The sequence below is a fragment of the Artemia franciscana genome, chromosome 17 (assembly GCF_032884065.1).
Source record: "Artemia franciscana chromosome 17, ASM3288406v1, whole genome shotgun sequence".
Lineage (NCBI taxonomy): Eukaryota > Metazoa > Arthropoda > Branchiopoda > Anostraca > Artemiidae > Artemia > Artemia franciscana.
Genome location: NC_088879.1, coordinates 39721402 through 39736272, shown reverse-complemented (window position 1 = coordinate 39736272; position 14871 = coordinate 39721402). Strand labels below are relative to the sequence as shown.

The 14871-nt window shown below is 35.4% G+C and overlaps 1 protein-coding gene across 4 annotated transcripts in view; it reads left to right on the top strand.

Annotated features, from left to right (window-relative positions):
- LOC136038230 (KICSTOR complex protein SZT2-like) overlaps positions 1–14871 on the top strand; it is a 330409-nt gene that overhangs the window by 139133 nt on the left and 176405 nt on the right. For all 4 annotated transcript variants that reach the window (XM_065721331.1, XM_065721332.1, XM_065721333.1 and 1 more), the window contains 2 exons: positions 8320–8495; positions 12331–12458. In XM_065721331.1, the coding sequence (XP_065577403.1) occupies positions 8320–8495; positions 12331–12458 (304 nt within the window). The remainder of the gene's footprint in view (positions 1–8319; positions 8496–12330; positions 12459–14871) is intronic.

Below are 14871 nucleotides of genomic sequence, written 5' to 3'. Positions count from 1 at the left end.
TCAAATTATAAATGTTTTACCCAACCCACCTTCAGATAAATCCTGCGCATTTGTCTGCCAAGAATTATGCTAGATTTTTAATTGTGAAATCATGGCCGTTGTTTTGAGGAGCTTAGCAAAATAATGACAACATTGCCATCTTGATTGTTTCCTAAGCCATACAACAACAGAGCAAATAGTATGCCATACTCTTGAAATTATGACCATTATTTCAAAATGACGAAATATAGATTGGCTCCAAGTTAATGGCTAAAATCTGAAAGAATATGGCCTTTACTCTTTTTTATCTTTGAAAAGGAGTTAACATAACAAAAAAAAAAAAACTCAAAGATTGCTTCATTTTTTAAATAGGATCGGGAAAGCTGACTCTACATTGTACTTGTGCGGTCTAAGGGAAACATGTAGTCATCTTCTATTTGATTACCCTGCTTATTGTAGAGCACGTATAGCAATGGAATTCGAATTAAGTGAATGTGAAATAAATGAATATAAAAAAAAAAATCCTTTTTTTTGTAGTATGTACGTGTTTTCTATGGCACTTGTATCAACCAAGTTAATTCGGAAAAACTAGAAAAAAATGAGGTGTTTTTAACCTACGAATGGATGATTAGATCTTAGTGGAATTTGATATTTTGAGGGATACCGTATCTCAGAGCTCTTATTTTAAATTCCGACCATATCCGGTGACATTGGGGGGGGGGGAGTTGGAGGGGGAATCTTAAAATATCGGAAAACACTTAGAGTGGAGGGATCGGGATGAAACTTGGTGGAAAAACTAAGCAAAAGTTCTAGATAAATGATTGGCATAACCGGAACGGATCTGCTCTCTTTGGGGGAGTTGGGGGGAGGGTTAATTCTGAAAAATTAGAAAAACTGAGGTATTTTTAACTTACGAAAGAGTGATGAGATCTGAATGAAATTTTATATTTAGAAGGACCGCGTAACTCAGATCTTTTATTTTAAATCCGACCGGATCCAGTGTCATTGGGGGAGTTGAGGGGGAGGGAACCGGAAATCTTGGAAAAGGCTTAGAGTGGAGAGATCAGGATAAAACTTGGTGGGAAGAAAAAGCACAAGTCCAAGAAACGTGACCGACATAACCGGACCGGATTCGCTCTCTTTGGGGGGGGGGGGTTGGGGGGAGGGGGTAACTCGGAAAATTAGAAAAGATTAAGTATTTGTAAATTAAGAACGGGTGATCAGATCTCAATGAAATTTGATATTTAGAAGGAACTTGTGCTTCAGAGCTCTTATTTTAAATCCCGACCAGATCTGATGACATTGGAAATTAGAAAAAATTAGGTATTTTAACTTACGAACGGATGATCAGATCTTAGTAGAATTTGATATTTTAAAGGATATCGTATCTCAGAGCTCTTATTTTAAATCCCGACCACATCCGGTGACATTTGGGGGGGAGTTGGAGGGGGGACCCTAAAATATTGGAAAACACTTAAGAGTGGAGGGATCGGGAGGAAGCTTGGTGGGAAAACTAAGCACAAGTTCTAGATACGTGATTGACATATCCGGAATGGATCCGCTCTCTTTGGGGGAGTTGGAGGGAGGGTTAATTCTGAAAAATTAGAAAAAATGAGGTATTTTTAACTTACGAAGGAATGATCAGATCTTAACGAAATTTTATTTTTAGAAGGACCGCGTAACTCAGATCTTTTATTTTAAATCCGACCGGATCCAGTTTCATTGGCGGAGGTGAGGGGGGAGGGAACCGGAAATCTTGGAAAAGGCTTAGATTGGAGAGATCAGGATAAAACTTGGTGGGAAGAAAAAGCACAAGTCCAAGATACGTGACCGACATAACCGGACCGGATCCGCTCTCTTTGGGGAAGTTGGGGGGAGGGGGATAACTCGGAAAATAAGAAAAAATGAAGTATTTGTAAATTAAGAACGGGTGATCAGATCTCAATGAAATTTGATATTTAGAAGGAACTTGTGCTTCAGAGCTCTTATTTTAAATCCCGATCAGATCTGGTGACATAGGGGGGAGTTGGGGGTGGAACCGGAAATCTTGGAAAACGTGAAAATTGAGGTATCTTTATCTTACGAATGGGTAATGGGATCTTAGTGAAACTTGATATATAGAAATACCTTATGTCTCAGCTCAATGTTCAATTTGAATCGGATCCGGAGACATAGGGGGTTGGAGGGGGAAAACAGAAATCTTGGAAAACGCTTAGAGTGGAGAGATCGGGATGAAACTTGATGGGAAGAATAAGCACAAGTTCTAGATACATGATGGACATAATTTGAAGCGATCCGCTCTCTTTGGGGGAGCTGGGGGGTGTTAATTGGCAAAAATTTGAAAAAATTGAGATATTTTGAACTTAAGAACGGGTGATCAGATGTTAATGAAATTTGATATACAGAAGGAACTCATGTCTTAGATTTCTTATTTTAAATCCCAACCGGATCTAGTGACATTGGGGGAGTTTGAGGGGAAACCGGAAATCTTGAAGATCTAATTTAATCTGGTCTAGTTCCTGATACGCCTTTCAAATTTCATCGTCCTAGCTTACCTGGAAGTGCCTAAAGTAGCAAAACCGGGACATACGGACCGACAGACAGATCGAAAGAATTTGCGATCGCTATATGTCACTTGAGATGCCAATTGCCATAAAAATGTGAAATTCTGCATTTTTTGACAGAAAAAAGATCATGCATTCGTGTTATTTTGTTGTTTTTTTTTTCCAGAGTTAATTATGTCGAAGTAGCTATCATAGAAGATTGGAAGAGGGCTCATTTGATCGGAAATCAAAAGTTCTGACCGAAAAGTGACCGAAAATATTTTAAGGCAGCTAACCCCCCTCCCACGCTCATTGTTTCACCAAAATCACCCGATCAAAATTTTGAGACTACTATTTTGTTCAGTATTTGCGAAAAATCTATTAGTCATGTCTTTACCCACCACCGACCGTTCAGGAGCGACTGCATGTAATGAATTTTGCCCATTGTTTACATATAGCCTACAAATGATTATTTGGAAGTGTACAGACGTTTTCAGAGGGTATTTTTTTGGTGGTTAGTGGGCCGAGAGGAGTTAAATTGGGAGAAGCTTTCTAGGGGGTAGGGAATATATCATGGATATCAGGAATAAAAAAAAGAACAAGTTTTTTAAATTGAAAGTAAAGAGCAACATTACTCTAGGAGCAGCAGTAACCACGCTCTTTACGCTGAAGTTTTTTCAGTACCTTCAAAGGTGATATTTATTCTAATTAAACGGCCTTTGTGATTCAGGAGTCATTCCTAAAGAATTGGGACAAAATTCGAACTACATTGTAAAGAGTGAAATATTGACGAGGAGGTAACCCCCCTCATATATGTAGTAATTTTTCTTTGTTTTAATTTAATGTTGTTCCTTTCTTTGAGTAGAAAAAACTTGTTTAATTATCTAATAAGTAAATAAAATGACTGGATCGCTGTCTTTTTTGTTAAAACGAAAAAGTTAAAACTTTTTTTTTTGTTAAGTTCGTATAACAGTGTTGTCCATCCATCTCACAAAATTGTCTTCATATTCATGTATCCGCATTTGAAAAGTTTTATTTTCAATATTACTGTATAAATAGAATGTTGTTCCCGATTTTTCGTTGTAATAATGTACTTTTTGACTTATGTATGCCTTTATAGAGTCCCCCCAAACCCGATTTTAATTCTCTATAATATTTTTAGTTTATTGTTATTAATATGTATTGAGTCAATGTGGTCTGTCCTGAAATTAGGGACTGGATTGGTTGGATCACCAAATATTAATCTATGCAAAGGAGTATCTTTTAAAGGACTGTCAATTAAAACCAAAATCTAATAAATTTATAGTATCCGGAGCTGAAGTCTCAGACCCCGTACCACTATGTTGCGCAAGAACTCTTCCCTTCTCACCAACACAGTGAACGAGGGGGGCCGTTGAAGGTGTGAGATCTGTCAATTCATGACACATGAGTATATTAGAAGTGTGATGGTCAACTCGACTGATGTTGCCTTTTGGTAAATTTTCATGCACAATGGTGGTTGGTTCAGTGCTGAAATGAAATTTCTGAAATGAAAACTGAAATGGTGCAATGGTACCCTCAGTTGAAGTATTAGGGAGAGATGAAAGAATAATTAGTTCACCAAACCATTGTTTCAATATGTATTCAAAACCATTTCAGTTTCACTATTTTAGAGATATAAATCTGAGGTTTGAGATTCCTGATTGAGAATTGGTTCAGGAACTTTGACCAGAATTCTTTTGAGCTACTGGATATTTGGTAAAGTTACTTCAAGGCTTTTTCTAAGATGCTAGTCAAGTTGGGAACCTCAACATATAAAAAAAAGATCTTAATACTCCCTCAAAATTCATAAGACTTCCGGGGACGCCCTCCCTCAGGACCTTATCTCCGATTCTTGTCAAGTGAGGAATCTTCCTATGTAAATAAATGATCTTAAAACCCCCTCAAAATTCATAGGGATTCCGGGAGGTGCCTTCCCTTTGGGTATTCTCAAAGACGCAGGTGCTATTGTTCATTGGGTTTATTGCGCACAGGTGCTTGTTACATCATAATTTAGCAGATGCTTTTGTTTACTTATCCAAATTTAAATATAGATGACGTAGATTCTAGGCAAATTCGAATGCCTAAAAGCCTATGAGTCAGATAGGAGAAACCCTAAGTGCATTTCCCAAGAAGCTAGTCAGGTGGGAAACCTGCATGTAAAAAATGATCTCAGTACCCCTCAAAACTCATAGGGCTTCCGGGACGTGTCTTCCCTTAGAGGATTCTTCAAGAAGCAGGTGTTATTGTTTATTTTGTCTATTGTGTATTGCGACCAGGTGATTTTTACGTCATAGGTTATTAGAGGCTAGTGTTTAATTATGCAAATTTAAATTTAGATGACCTAGGTTTTATGCAAATTCAAATGTCTAAAAGCTTAAGAGCCAGATATAAAAAACCTTCAGGACCTTCTCCAAGACGTTAGTCTAATGTTTACTTATGTAAATGTAAATGTAGATGACGTAGTTCTGAGGTAGAAGGACGCTTATTTCGGTCCCACAAACCTTTGTAACCCAAGCACAAAGGTTTCCTCATTTACGTGGCTTACGCAATTATTTTTTTGATTCTCTAACCGGGTAGTGAACCGGGCATTTCTTTGTTTCACTGCACCCAGGGTGTTACGTATTGAAGTCAATGAGCTGTTAAGTAAGCATGATTGAGCAAGAGCGCATTGATCCTCCAAGTGGTTTTCGAAATTACCGGGTAATGAAATCTTTTGCGCAATGCTTGTGCATTAGACGGGTATTATCACATAATCTGTGAGTGATTATGGTTTTGAATTTTTTTTTTATGTGGCTGCCTCCAGTGCTCTGGTGCTCTGTGGCTAGTCATCGAGAGTAGTTAGTTTATTTTATGTTTTCGATCAGTATTATATATGCATTGGGAGGATAAACACTTACATCTTATTTTGAAAAGTGGAGATGAAATGTTTCAAGAAAGTGTGTCTACATAGCAAAGTTATTGTTGCATTGAATACTCGTAAAGATGAATACTTGAACAATGAAAAAAGCAATTATAGAGATTTTATTGGAAATTTATCCGTGTGTTGTCACTACAATGAGAGATTCAACTTTTTTGGAGTACCAAAAAAAATTCAATGTTACTGCCGGTGGATATGGGAGAGTAATATTTCCAGACAAGTTAGTGATCAAAGAGAATGCAGCTCTAAAACTAGTAGTTAATGAAGAGGGCAAACTTCTTGCTTCTGCCTGTGATAACACGTTACCCGTTGATCAATCATATCGCAATTTCTCTGTTATTAGCGTTCAACGGAAGCTAAAAAAAGACAGGCTTACTCTTCTCGTATTCTCATAAACCATATCTTGTCTATGCTCCGGAACTGCTGCCTGTGTAAGTATAATGTGGTAAGAGACAGTGAAATCATAAGAAAAATAATAAAGGGAATTTGTAGATAATATCACAAAATAATATAAAGACGATTCAATGAAAAGCGAACCGTCAGCAAGCGCTACTACTACCATCGACAGTTGACCAACAGATGCTATCATTGAAGACAATAATAGCAATGGCGAAAAGAGAGATGAGGTTGTAGGTGAAACCATGGTAAAAGCCGTGTATGAGCCCGAAACGGAATTAGTGCTATTTCAAGAGAAAACATGATGAGTCATTTTATGGAACGAATTCGAAACATATAATTTTTCATGATGATATTAGTAACCTATAATAACAATAACTTGTAACATGTGTTGCATGATGATAGCTCCTCCCAATTCCATATTTGAATCATGATCATTCCAGGAATGTTCAACTGTTAAGGAGCATAAGGTTCCCTCTGAGCAGTGGGCTTGAAGCTCTTATATGTTGGTTCATGGTTGTAAATCTCCTAGAATAAAAAGAAAAAAACAAATTTGGGAGAGGCTGCCCCTCCTTCCTAGGGTATTTCGAGTTCCAAAAATATCTTAACTGTTTTTTTCCTAAGTATAGTCAATGCAATTTAAGCACATACAAAAAAAGCTGGAAAAGTTTCTTAGTTAAAAAAAAGTCCAAAAGTACAACGTCACTACAAAAGCTATTTTCTAAAAGAAAATATCAAGACGAGCATATGCATACTATTTTTATTACGCCATCCAAAAATACTATAACCGATTATTTTATGATATAAGTAAAAAAAAGAGACAAACTGTTTACAATGATTCAGTAACTAAAGAGCTTGTAAATACGTTTTGATAAAATTGCGGGAAAACCTATACTCCCTTCTTCCAGTAAACATATGACAAAAATATTCTAAGATTACTAACCTGTTCCAATGAAGCATTAAAATCCATATTCAAATTCCTAGTACCAGTCATGGTTGGTTTCACAGTTCAGTCCCTGTTCAAGTAATCATGTTAAAATGATATGTTCCCTGCCTTTTGTTTTATTACCAGGTATCACAATAGTGTCGATGAAAGAATGCTACGAATACAAGCAGCCAGTACTCCTACCGTTTCGCCGACAGACACATAGTGGCATCTCAGTTTCTGGTGATAAGAACATTTCCAGGATACATTGCTTACCAGGTGTTATATTTCGGCCAAATGGGTCTATACTTCAAGCGGACAGTGCTCCGTATCTTGTGCAAGGTTTCCGGTGCTGAATGCCAACATATTTTATATAGAAGAATGGGAATGGGTCCAAGTTATTATCATTAGATAAATTGAGTTTGATCAAGGAACATTTCTAAAAAAGGGAATTTTAACGAGGACTGTAATATAAGGAGTATCGTAATCTATATACTTTTTGTTGTATGCTTAGTGAACGGGGAATTTTTTTCATACAGTTTTGGTTTATCAAAAGATATTTACAACCTCTTTAGTTACCGAATTGTATATATATCATCTTTAGTTTTAAAACCATCCCTCCCTACTAGCCATTCTAGAGCCACTGAATTCAATCCGTGGAATATTTCGAACTTGGACCTTCAAAGGACTAAAACATAAAAAAAGGACCTTCAAAGGACATCAGAACTAAAAAAAAGAGCATACATACAACTCGGTAACTAAGAGGGTTGTAAATGTCTTTTATGAACCAAAACTTTAATAAAAAATAGTTCCCGACCACTAAGCATACACAAAAAATATATAGATTACGAACCTCTTGTATATTTTGGTTCTCGTCCAAATTTCTTCAATTAGATATGTTTCTTTATCAAAATAATAACTTAGGCCAGTTCCCATTCTTTTATATCAAATATTTTGGGTTTCAAATATATCCAACAGCTGAAGCCTTATGCAAGATACCGAGTAGTGGCTGCTTAGAGTGTATGCCCATTTCACCGGGAAAAAATACCTGGCAAGCGATGATTGGAAGTGTTCTTATCACTGGAAGCTTAGATAACACTATATGTTTACCGTCGGAACGCTGGGAGTACTGGCCGCTTATAATCATAGCATTGTTTCATCGACAACATGAACGATTATGCAATACCGGATGCTCGACAGACCAGATACATGGGGTTGGTAACTCCGAATAATGGTGTAACTAGCCGCTTGTATGGTGGGAGTACCGGCCACTCGCAGTTTACGTCCATCTGGGGGCTACTGGCCGCTTGTATTTGTTGTTAGGATGCAAGGGGTACTGGCCGCTTTTATTCCCTGAAAGAATTCCGGGGGGGTACTGGCCGCTTGGACCAATTGAGGCCCCATGGGGGTACTGACCGCTTATACCGATGACCCTGTACTACTGTTACCACGGAACGTTCGGTAACAGTATAATATAGTCGATAAATTCTCCCGGCTTAGTCTTTTACCACTATTAATTATTTTCTCGTTTTCTTCAGATCCACTTGCGAGACTTGGACTGCGTAACAACACTGGCAACAATGGATTACCTTCTAATGATGAGCTTAGACAATGCAACTCTGTCGCCTAACCCTGTCAATGTTTCCCAGATGAACTGTAGCTCAGCTTCTGTCGTAGAAAAAGATCCTTCCCTACTTTCCTTTGATGATGAATTGTAAGTTGAATACAACGATTTTTTCTCTTAAAGTACCAAGGACAGTAAAAATGAAATCTGTTTTTTTTTTGTATTGGTTAAATGAAAACTTACCTAACCATATATATATATATTAAAAAACTAGAAAAAAAATCGGGAATCAATTTTCAGCGAGAAAGACCTCCATATGCGGTTATGCAGTTTTTGGTAGTAGTTTTGGTAGTGCGAAATTCAAAAAAAGAAAATGTCACAGAGTGAAATGGCACCAAAAAATTTCAGGCAGTGTCTCATTTGTTTAAAGTTGTATTTGTTCTGAGAATCACCAGATTATATATCTATGAACTTTTGTCGAAGAGTGTTTCTTTGGCAAAGCTTAAGTTTAAGAGTAGGAGGGGTGCTGAGGAGTTTGGGTATCTCTCTCATATACAGAAGAGTTACCCTTCTTTTTTAAAATTAATATCGCTCTTTACTTTAATTTTAAAAACAATCTATATTGAATCTTATTTGATTAAAACGTAAATAATTTTATTTAGAAAGATAAATATATTTATCTTTCAATACGTTTGCTTTAATTAATAAAATTTTATGTTGAATTGCTTTGAAAGATAATCGGCAAGTAAAATGATTTCAACCACCAAATGGAAATACTTATTTCATTCAAAAAGGCTTTCAGTGAGAGAGAAAGATGGGTATATTAACATAAATAAACAACAAAACAAGCAAACGGTCCGAAGCAAAGCTTGTTTGGGCTTACAAGCCCAGAACACAAACAAATAAAAACAATACGAAAAAGGAGAGGAAAATGAAAAAAGAAAAGAAAAAAAGGAAAGAGAAAGGAAAAAAATATTCAATTACCGTGCATTTCGATCGATGCGGGATTACACTTCAAAAAAGACAAAAAGAAACTAAAACCACTCGACCAGTATCGCCTAAAACAAAACCAACATTTTGGCTCCGGTGAGGCCCACTCATAAATATTAAGACAAAATAGCTTTAATTCCCGCCGGAATTCAAGAAAATTATCTATGCTTCTTAAAGTCGTAGGTAAACAATTCCATGAATGGCTATGTGGCGATAGAAAAGTGAGATCTACGGGGTAATAGCAAGCTGACGACGAATTATATTGGACTGTCTCGTAAATTGTGTATGAATATCACTTCCTAATTCAAACATACTTTTAAAACATATTGGTAAACAATTTTGAAAATATTTACATATAAACGGGCTTCGATAAAAAGTAGCAAGTCGTGCTAAAGGCGAGATTTTGCAATCTATATACCTCTTTTGTACCGAGTCTTTAAAACCAACACCGCATAACACTCGAAGCGCTTTACTCTGCAAAACTCGAATATGATGAAGATAAGAAGGAAATGTACTACCCCAAACAGAACAACAAAATAGCAGATAAGGATTAATTAAGGATTAATACATTCTCCAAATTGATCAGATTTCAATTCAACCGAGCTGGTAAAGCGCTTATAAAACTTCACTGTAAAGAGTGAGGATGGGTTGTTGTGGAATGTAGACAACTTCCCTCATATACGGAATATTTGTCCTTGTTTTTGAAATTTTATACCCGTATTTACTTTCAATCGATTTTTTAAAAATATTTTATCTGATCTGAGTACGCTCCAGAAAATTCTCTTCTTTGAACCCTACGTTTCTTTTATGTACACACGGCTTCCAAAATTTTTACACTACAATTATTGCCACACAATAATTGTCGGGTTCTTACACGGAAAAGTTCTTGCACGGCTTCCAGAATTTTTAAACTTTACCATTAATTCCGCACAATAATTGTCGGGTTCTTACACGGACAAGTTCTTGCACGGCTTCCAAAATTTTTAAATTTTATCATTAATTCTACAGAATACTTGTCGGGTTCTTGCACGGAGAAGTTCTTGCACGGCTTCCAGAATTTTTAAACTTTACCATTAATTCCGCATAATAGTTGTCGGGTTCTTGCACGGAGAAGTTCTCGCACGGCTTCCAAAATTTTTAAATTTTATCATTAATTCTACAGAATACTTGTCGGGTTCTTGCACGGAGAAGTTCTTGCACGGCTTCCAGAATTTTAAACTTTACCATTAATTCCGCACAATAATTATCGGGTTCTTCCACGGAGAAGTTCTCGCACGGCTTCCAAAATTTTTAAATTTTATCATTAATTCTACAGAATGCTTGTCGGGTTCTTGCACGGAGAATTTCTTGCAGGGCTTCCAAATTTTGTTAACGTTACCATTAAGTGCGCACAATACTTGTCGGGTTCTTGCACGGAGAATTTCTCGCACAGCTTCCAAAATTTTTAAACTTTATCATTAATTCCGCATAATACTTGTGAAGCAACCCAACCACGGTCTGTGTACAGTTATTTACGATAGAGCTGAAGAGTACAAATTTTATTGACCATTAATCTACCAATTATGGTATTTCAAAAGTTGTTATGTGAAACCTTCTGTCAAACTTAGATTGATAGAACACGCCCTAAATTAAACAGGTTCTATATTACTGTAATGTCAAGAAAGTTCGAAAAGATTCATCACAAATGTGTTATTATAGAAGGGTTGGCGCAAAATTTTTAATTGATTGATTAAATAAAATTTGTGGAAAAATTCGCTGCTGGCGTTGGAGCTGGGGAGCAAGTCAAAGCTTCCAGTCTCAGCTAGACCAACAGGCACACCTGACGATCTTTTCACAGCTTTTTATTTTAGGCCCTACTGTTCCATACCAATCAGACAACTTTAAATACTAACTAAACACAGAATGTTTCAATATAATTAGTTCTTTACCATATTAAAATCATACATTTAGTTTTGATTTGAAGCCATGTTGTTTGTAAGACCATTAAAGTCAAACCTCTTGATTCTGTTGATTAGTTCACTCTGTTTTCTTTTATTTGTTTATTTCTGAAAATATTTGTTCTAATATTTTAATATTATAGTGTTATTTTATTATTTATATTGTTTTTCTATATTTATTGCATACTTGTTTTATTTTTATTATTTATTAATTGCTGTTTTTTTAAATTATAACTATCACTTATTATATTTTTCGTTTTAAATTTGTTAGCTCTGTATTTATTCTATTTTACATTTTTAATCTTCAATATTTTGTATACAGAGAGATAAAATCGGTTTGTTCTCGAGTTTTACACAGTGTAAACTTGGGTGTTTACGGTGTAATACATAAGTACAGAATTGGGTACTTATCTATTACAGCGTTTATGTTAAGTTCTTCATCCATCGATACACTGTAGAACTGGTTTCTTTGTTAGTTTCTTTCAGCTTAGCGTGAGACAAGAGAAAGAGAAGTGACAGAATAGATGGGAAATCTGTAATTTGGGCTATATGTTTCCACATTGGGGGGGGGGAATTATTTGGGTAGTGTGAAGTTAAAAAGCAATCTTACTTCATAATATGCATAATAATTTTGCCTAACACATTTTGCATGCAGACCTGCCGTACTTTACCCCCTCCCTCATAGTCTCAGCTGTTTTCAATCAGTTAGTTCAGTCTGTTTTCTTTTATCTGTTTATCTCTAAAAATATTTGTTCCAATATTTTAATATTATAGTGTTATTTTATTATTTATATTTTTTTCTTTATTTATTGCATACTTGTTTTATTTCTATTATTTATCAATTGCTCTTTTTAAGTTATTACTATCACTTATTATATTTTTCGTTTTAAATTTGTTAGCTTTGTATTAATTCTATTTTACATTTTTAATCTTCAATATTTAGCATACGTAATACTAGTTTGATATTTTACTTATCATTGTCTATGATAAAAAAGTTCCTTTTTAATTGAGAATCTTAGTTTTAAGTTATTTCTCATTGTGTTCGTTATTCCTTTTAGGTCTGAAGTGTCGCTGGACAAGTTGCTCCGAGATCCTAGCATTCGAGAGCTGCCTTTCCCCTATTCTTTGAAGAACCTTTTTGAAAAGGCTGATGTTGCCGAACTCATTTTTTCTTCTCTCACGCAAGGTGAGCCCCTTATTTGGAGCTAGGGCCCATCACTGAGCCCCTTACCTCTGACTTCATTACTAGTAATATTATTTGTAACAGAACGTTTCTAGTTGAAGAAACTTCATTGTGGTTATCTCAATTATCTTTTCTTCTCTCACGCAAGGTGAGCCCCTCTCTCGGATGTGGGGGAGGCGTGTATTTTATGTTGGTGGTTTTTAACTGAGCAACTTTCCATGGAGAGGGAAGTTTCTAGGGGTTGAACTTACCAGGGAAAGTATACACTGTGGGAATTTGCCGGAATGCCTACACAAAATTATTTTTTTTATGTCTTGCTTTCTTCATTACTAGTAATATTATTTGTAACGAAATGTTTCTAGTCGAAGAAGCTTTAATGTGGTTTATCTCAACTCTCCTTATAATAATGTATGACGAGATAATGTAATTGAACCTTTTTTTTGTTTTTGTTTTTTCTGCAAATCATGTTTGGAACGCTTCTGGAAGAAAAAATTGCGACAAATCAGAATAATTGGGACTGCGGACAGATATAGAATAGACTGTATATTTATTTACTGGAATACCTATTATAATAATACTAATAATAATGTATTTTTACCCTCTTTTGTCACATCATAAAATTGCACTAGAAGAGTATAAAAAGAGTAAGAAACGAAGAAAAACAAACAAAAGAAAGGACAAACAAAGAAGAAAAAAGAAAAAATATGAATAATTAGCGACTATACTGTAAATAATAGTATAAAAATAATAATAACAGTTTATTTATGCCCTCTATACATACATGAATGTACGCAAAGGAGCATAGGAAACAAATACAAATTACGGTTCTAACAAAAAGGATGACATTAAGTAGTTCATCTCCATACATTTTATAAAATCATAAATAAAAGCAGGTCATCTGCATACGACAGCTGACTAATAACAGTATGGCTCTCAATAAGATAAGGGGGGCTATTTATCGTCTCTGTTCTAAGTCTGATTTTCAAAACTACTTAACTTAAGACTGAGCCTTGCTTTCCCCCACGCTTCACGGGAATAGGATGTGTCAATCCATCACAAAATGGATTAAGCTATACATTTCTGTAAAAATAATTATATATTCGTTCTTACGAATTCGACTTGTTTGATCTAGAATATCTACCAAGTTAAGTTCACAAGCTAGGGCGGAAGTTTAAATAGAGGTCTGTTTTATAATCATGCTTTAATTCTAATAAATTAAGGCCTTAGACAATTTTTGAGTTTTTTGTCAGCTAAGAAACAAACATGAGGGTTTACACCCCATTGCTTTGACCAACTTCAGGCATGCCTTTGAGAACTAATTTTTTTTGTCTCTTTATGATATTACGTTGAGTAAAATCATGTGGTCATTTGATTATTTTGCAATGCTAGGGATTTTTTAAATTACTCATTAATCTATTGTTTTGAGAAGTAAGATTATATTCTCTTTGCACAAATTTGTTCAAGTTGATTAAGTGTTGGGCCGTCAAAAACGCTTAAATTCCAACCTTGGTTAATATCTTTGACCGGTTGTGAAATATGCTAATGGACCTGTACATTACAGTCATTGCCTACTGACAGCCTATGGGTCTCAACGTGAGTATGGGTCTTAACGTGAATATGGGTCTCAACGTGAGTTTTGTATGGGTCTCAACGTGAGTTTTGTCACAAAGCAGTGTACTTTAAGTTTAGTTATTTCCTTTTTTTAATTAAACCCGATTGAACCTTGAAAAACCTTACTATTTCATAACCTCAGAAATCCTTAAAGTAAACTTCGATGAAAATTTAAAGCACGTTCATTGCATCACACTCTCATATAGATTCAGTTCTGAATATGCTTTCCGGGCCCAGGTAAAAGGCAAATAAAATGGATTGCACCACTTAGCCTTGGCGAATTTCAACCATACCTTTGAGAACATATTTAAATTTTTAAATTTACAATATGATTATTTTTTTAATTCACGTAATATTTAAATATCTTTAAAATACAAGGGGTTAATTTGAATACTTAACAACCAAACCTCTTAAAGGTAAGGTTCTAAACAAATTTCGTCGAATCATGAAAATAAAATGCCCTGAAAGAGGGAATGGTTAGATTGGAAGCTAGAAAATGTCTATCTTGGTCGCACTTTGGCTGTAGACTTGCTTACGAAACTCCACTTACAAATTTCTTGGCATCAAGCCAAATAGCGAAAGTTAAATAAGCTTAAAAAAGAAGCAAAAAGCCTAAAACAACTTGCTGCAAGCGTGGTAGTTTCTCACCTTTTCCCATGCTGGACGCTTTAATTAAGGTTTGAAGAAAGCCAATAGGTTTTTTTTTTTTGTAATGGCTTGAGAAATTAAGAGTGAGCTTTTTTATGAATTACGAGAGTAATTTTCCTTTGCGCTAGGGTGGGATAGGGAATATGTCAAAATTGAT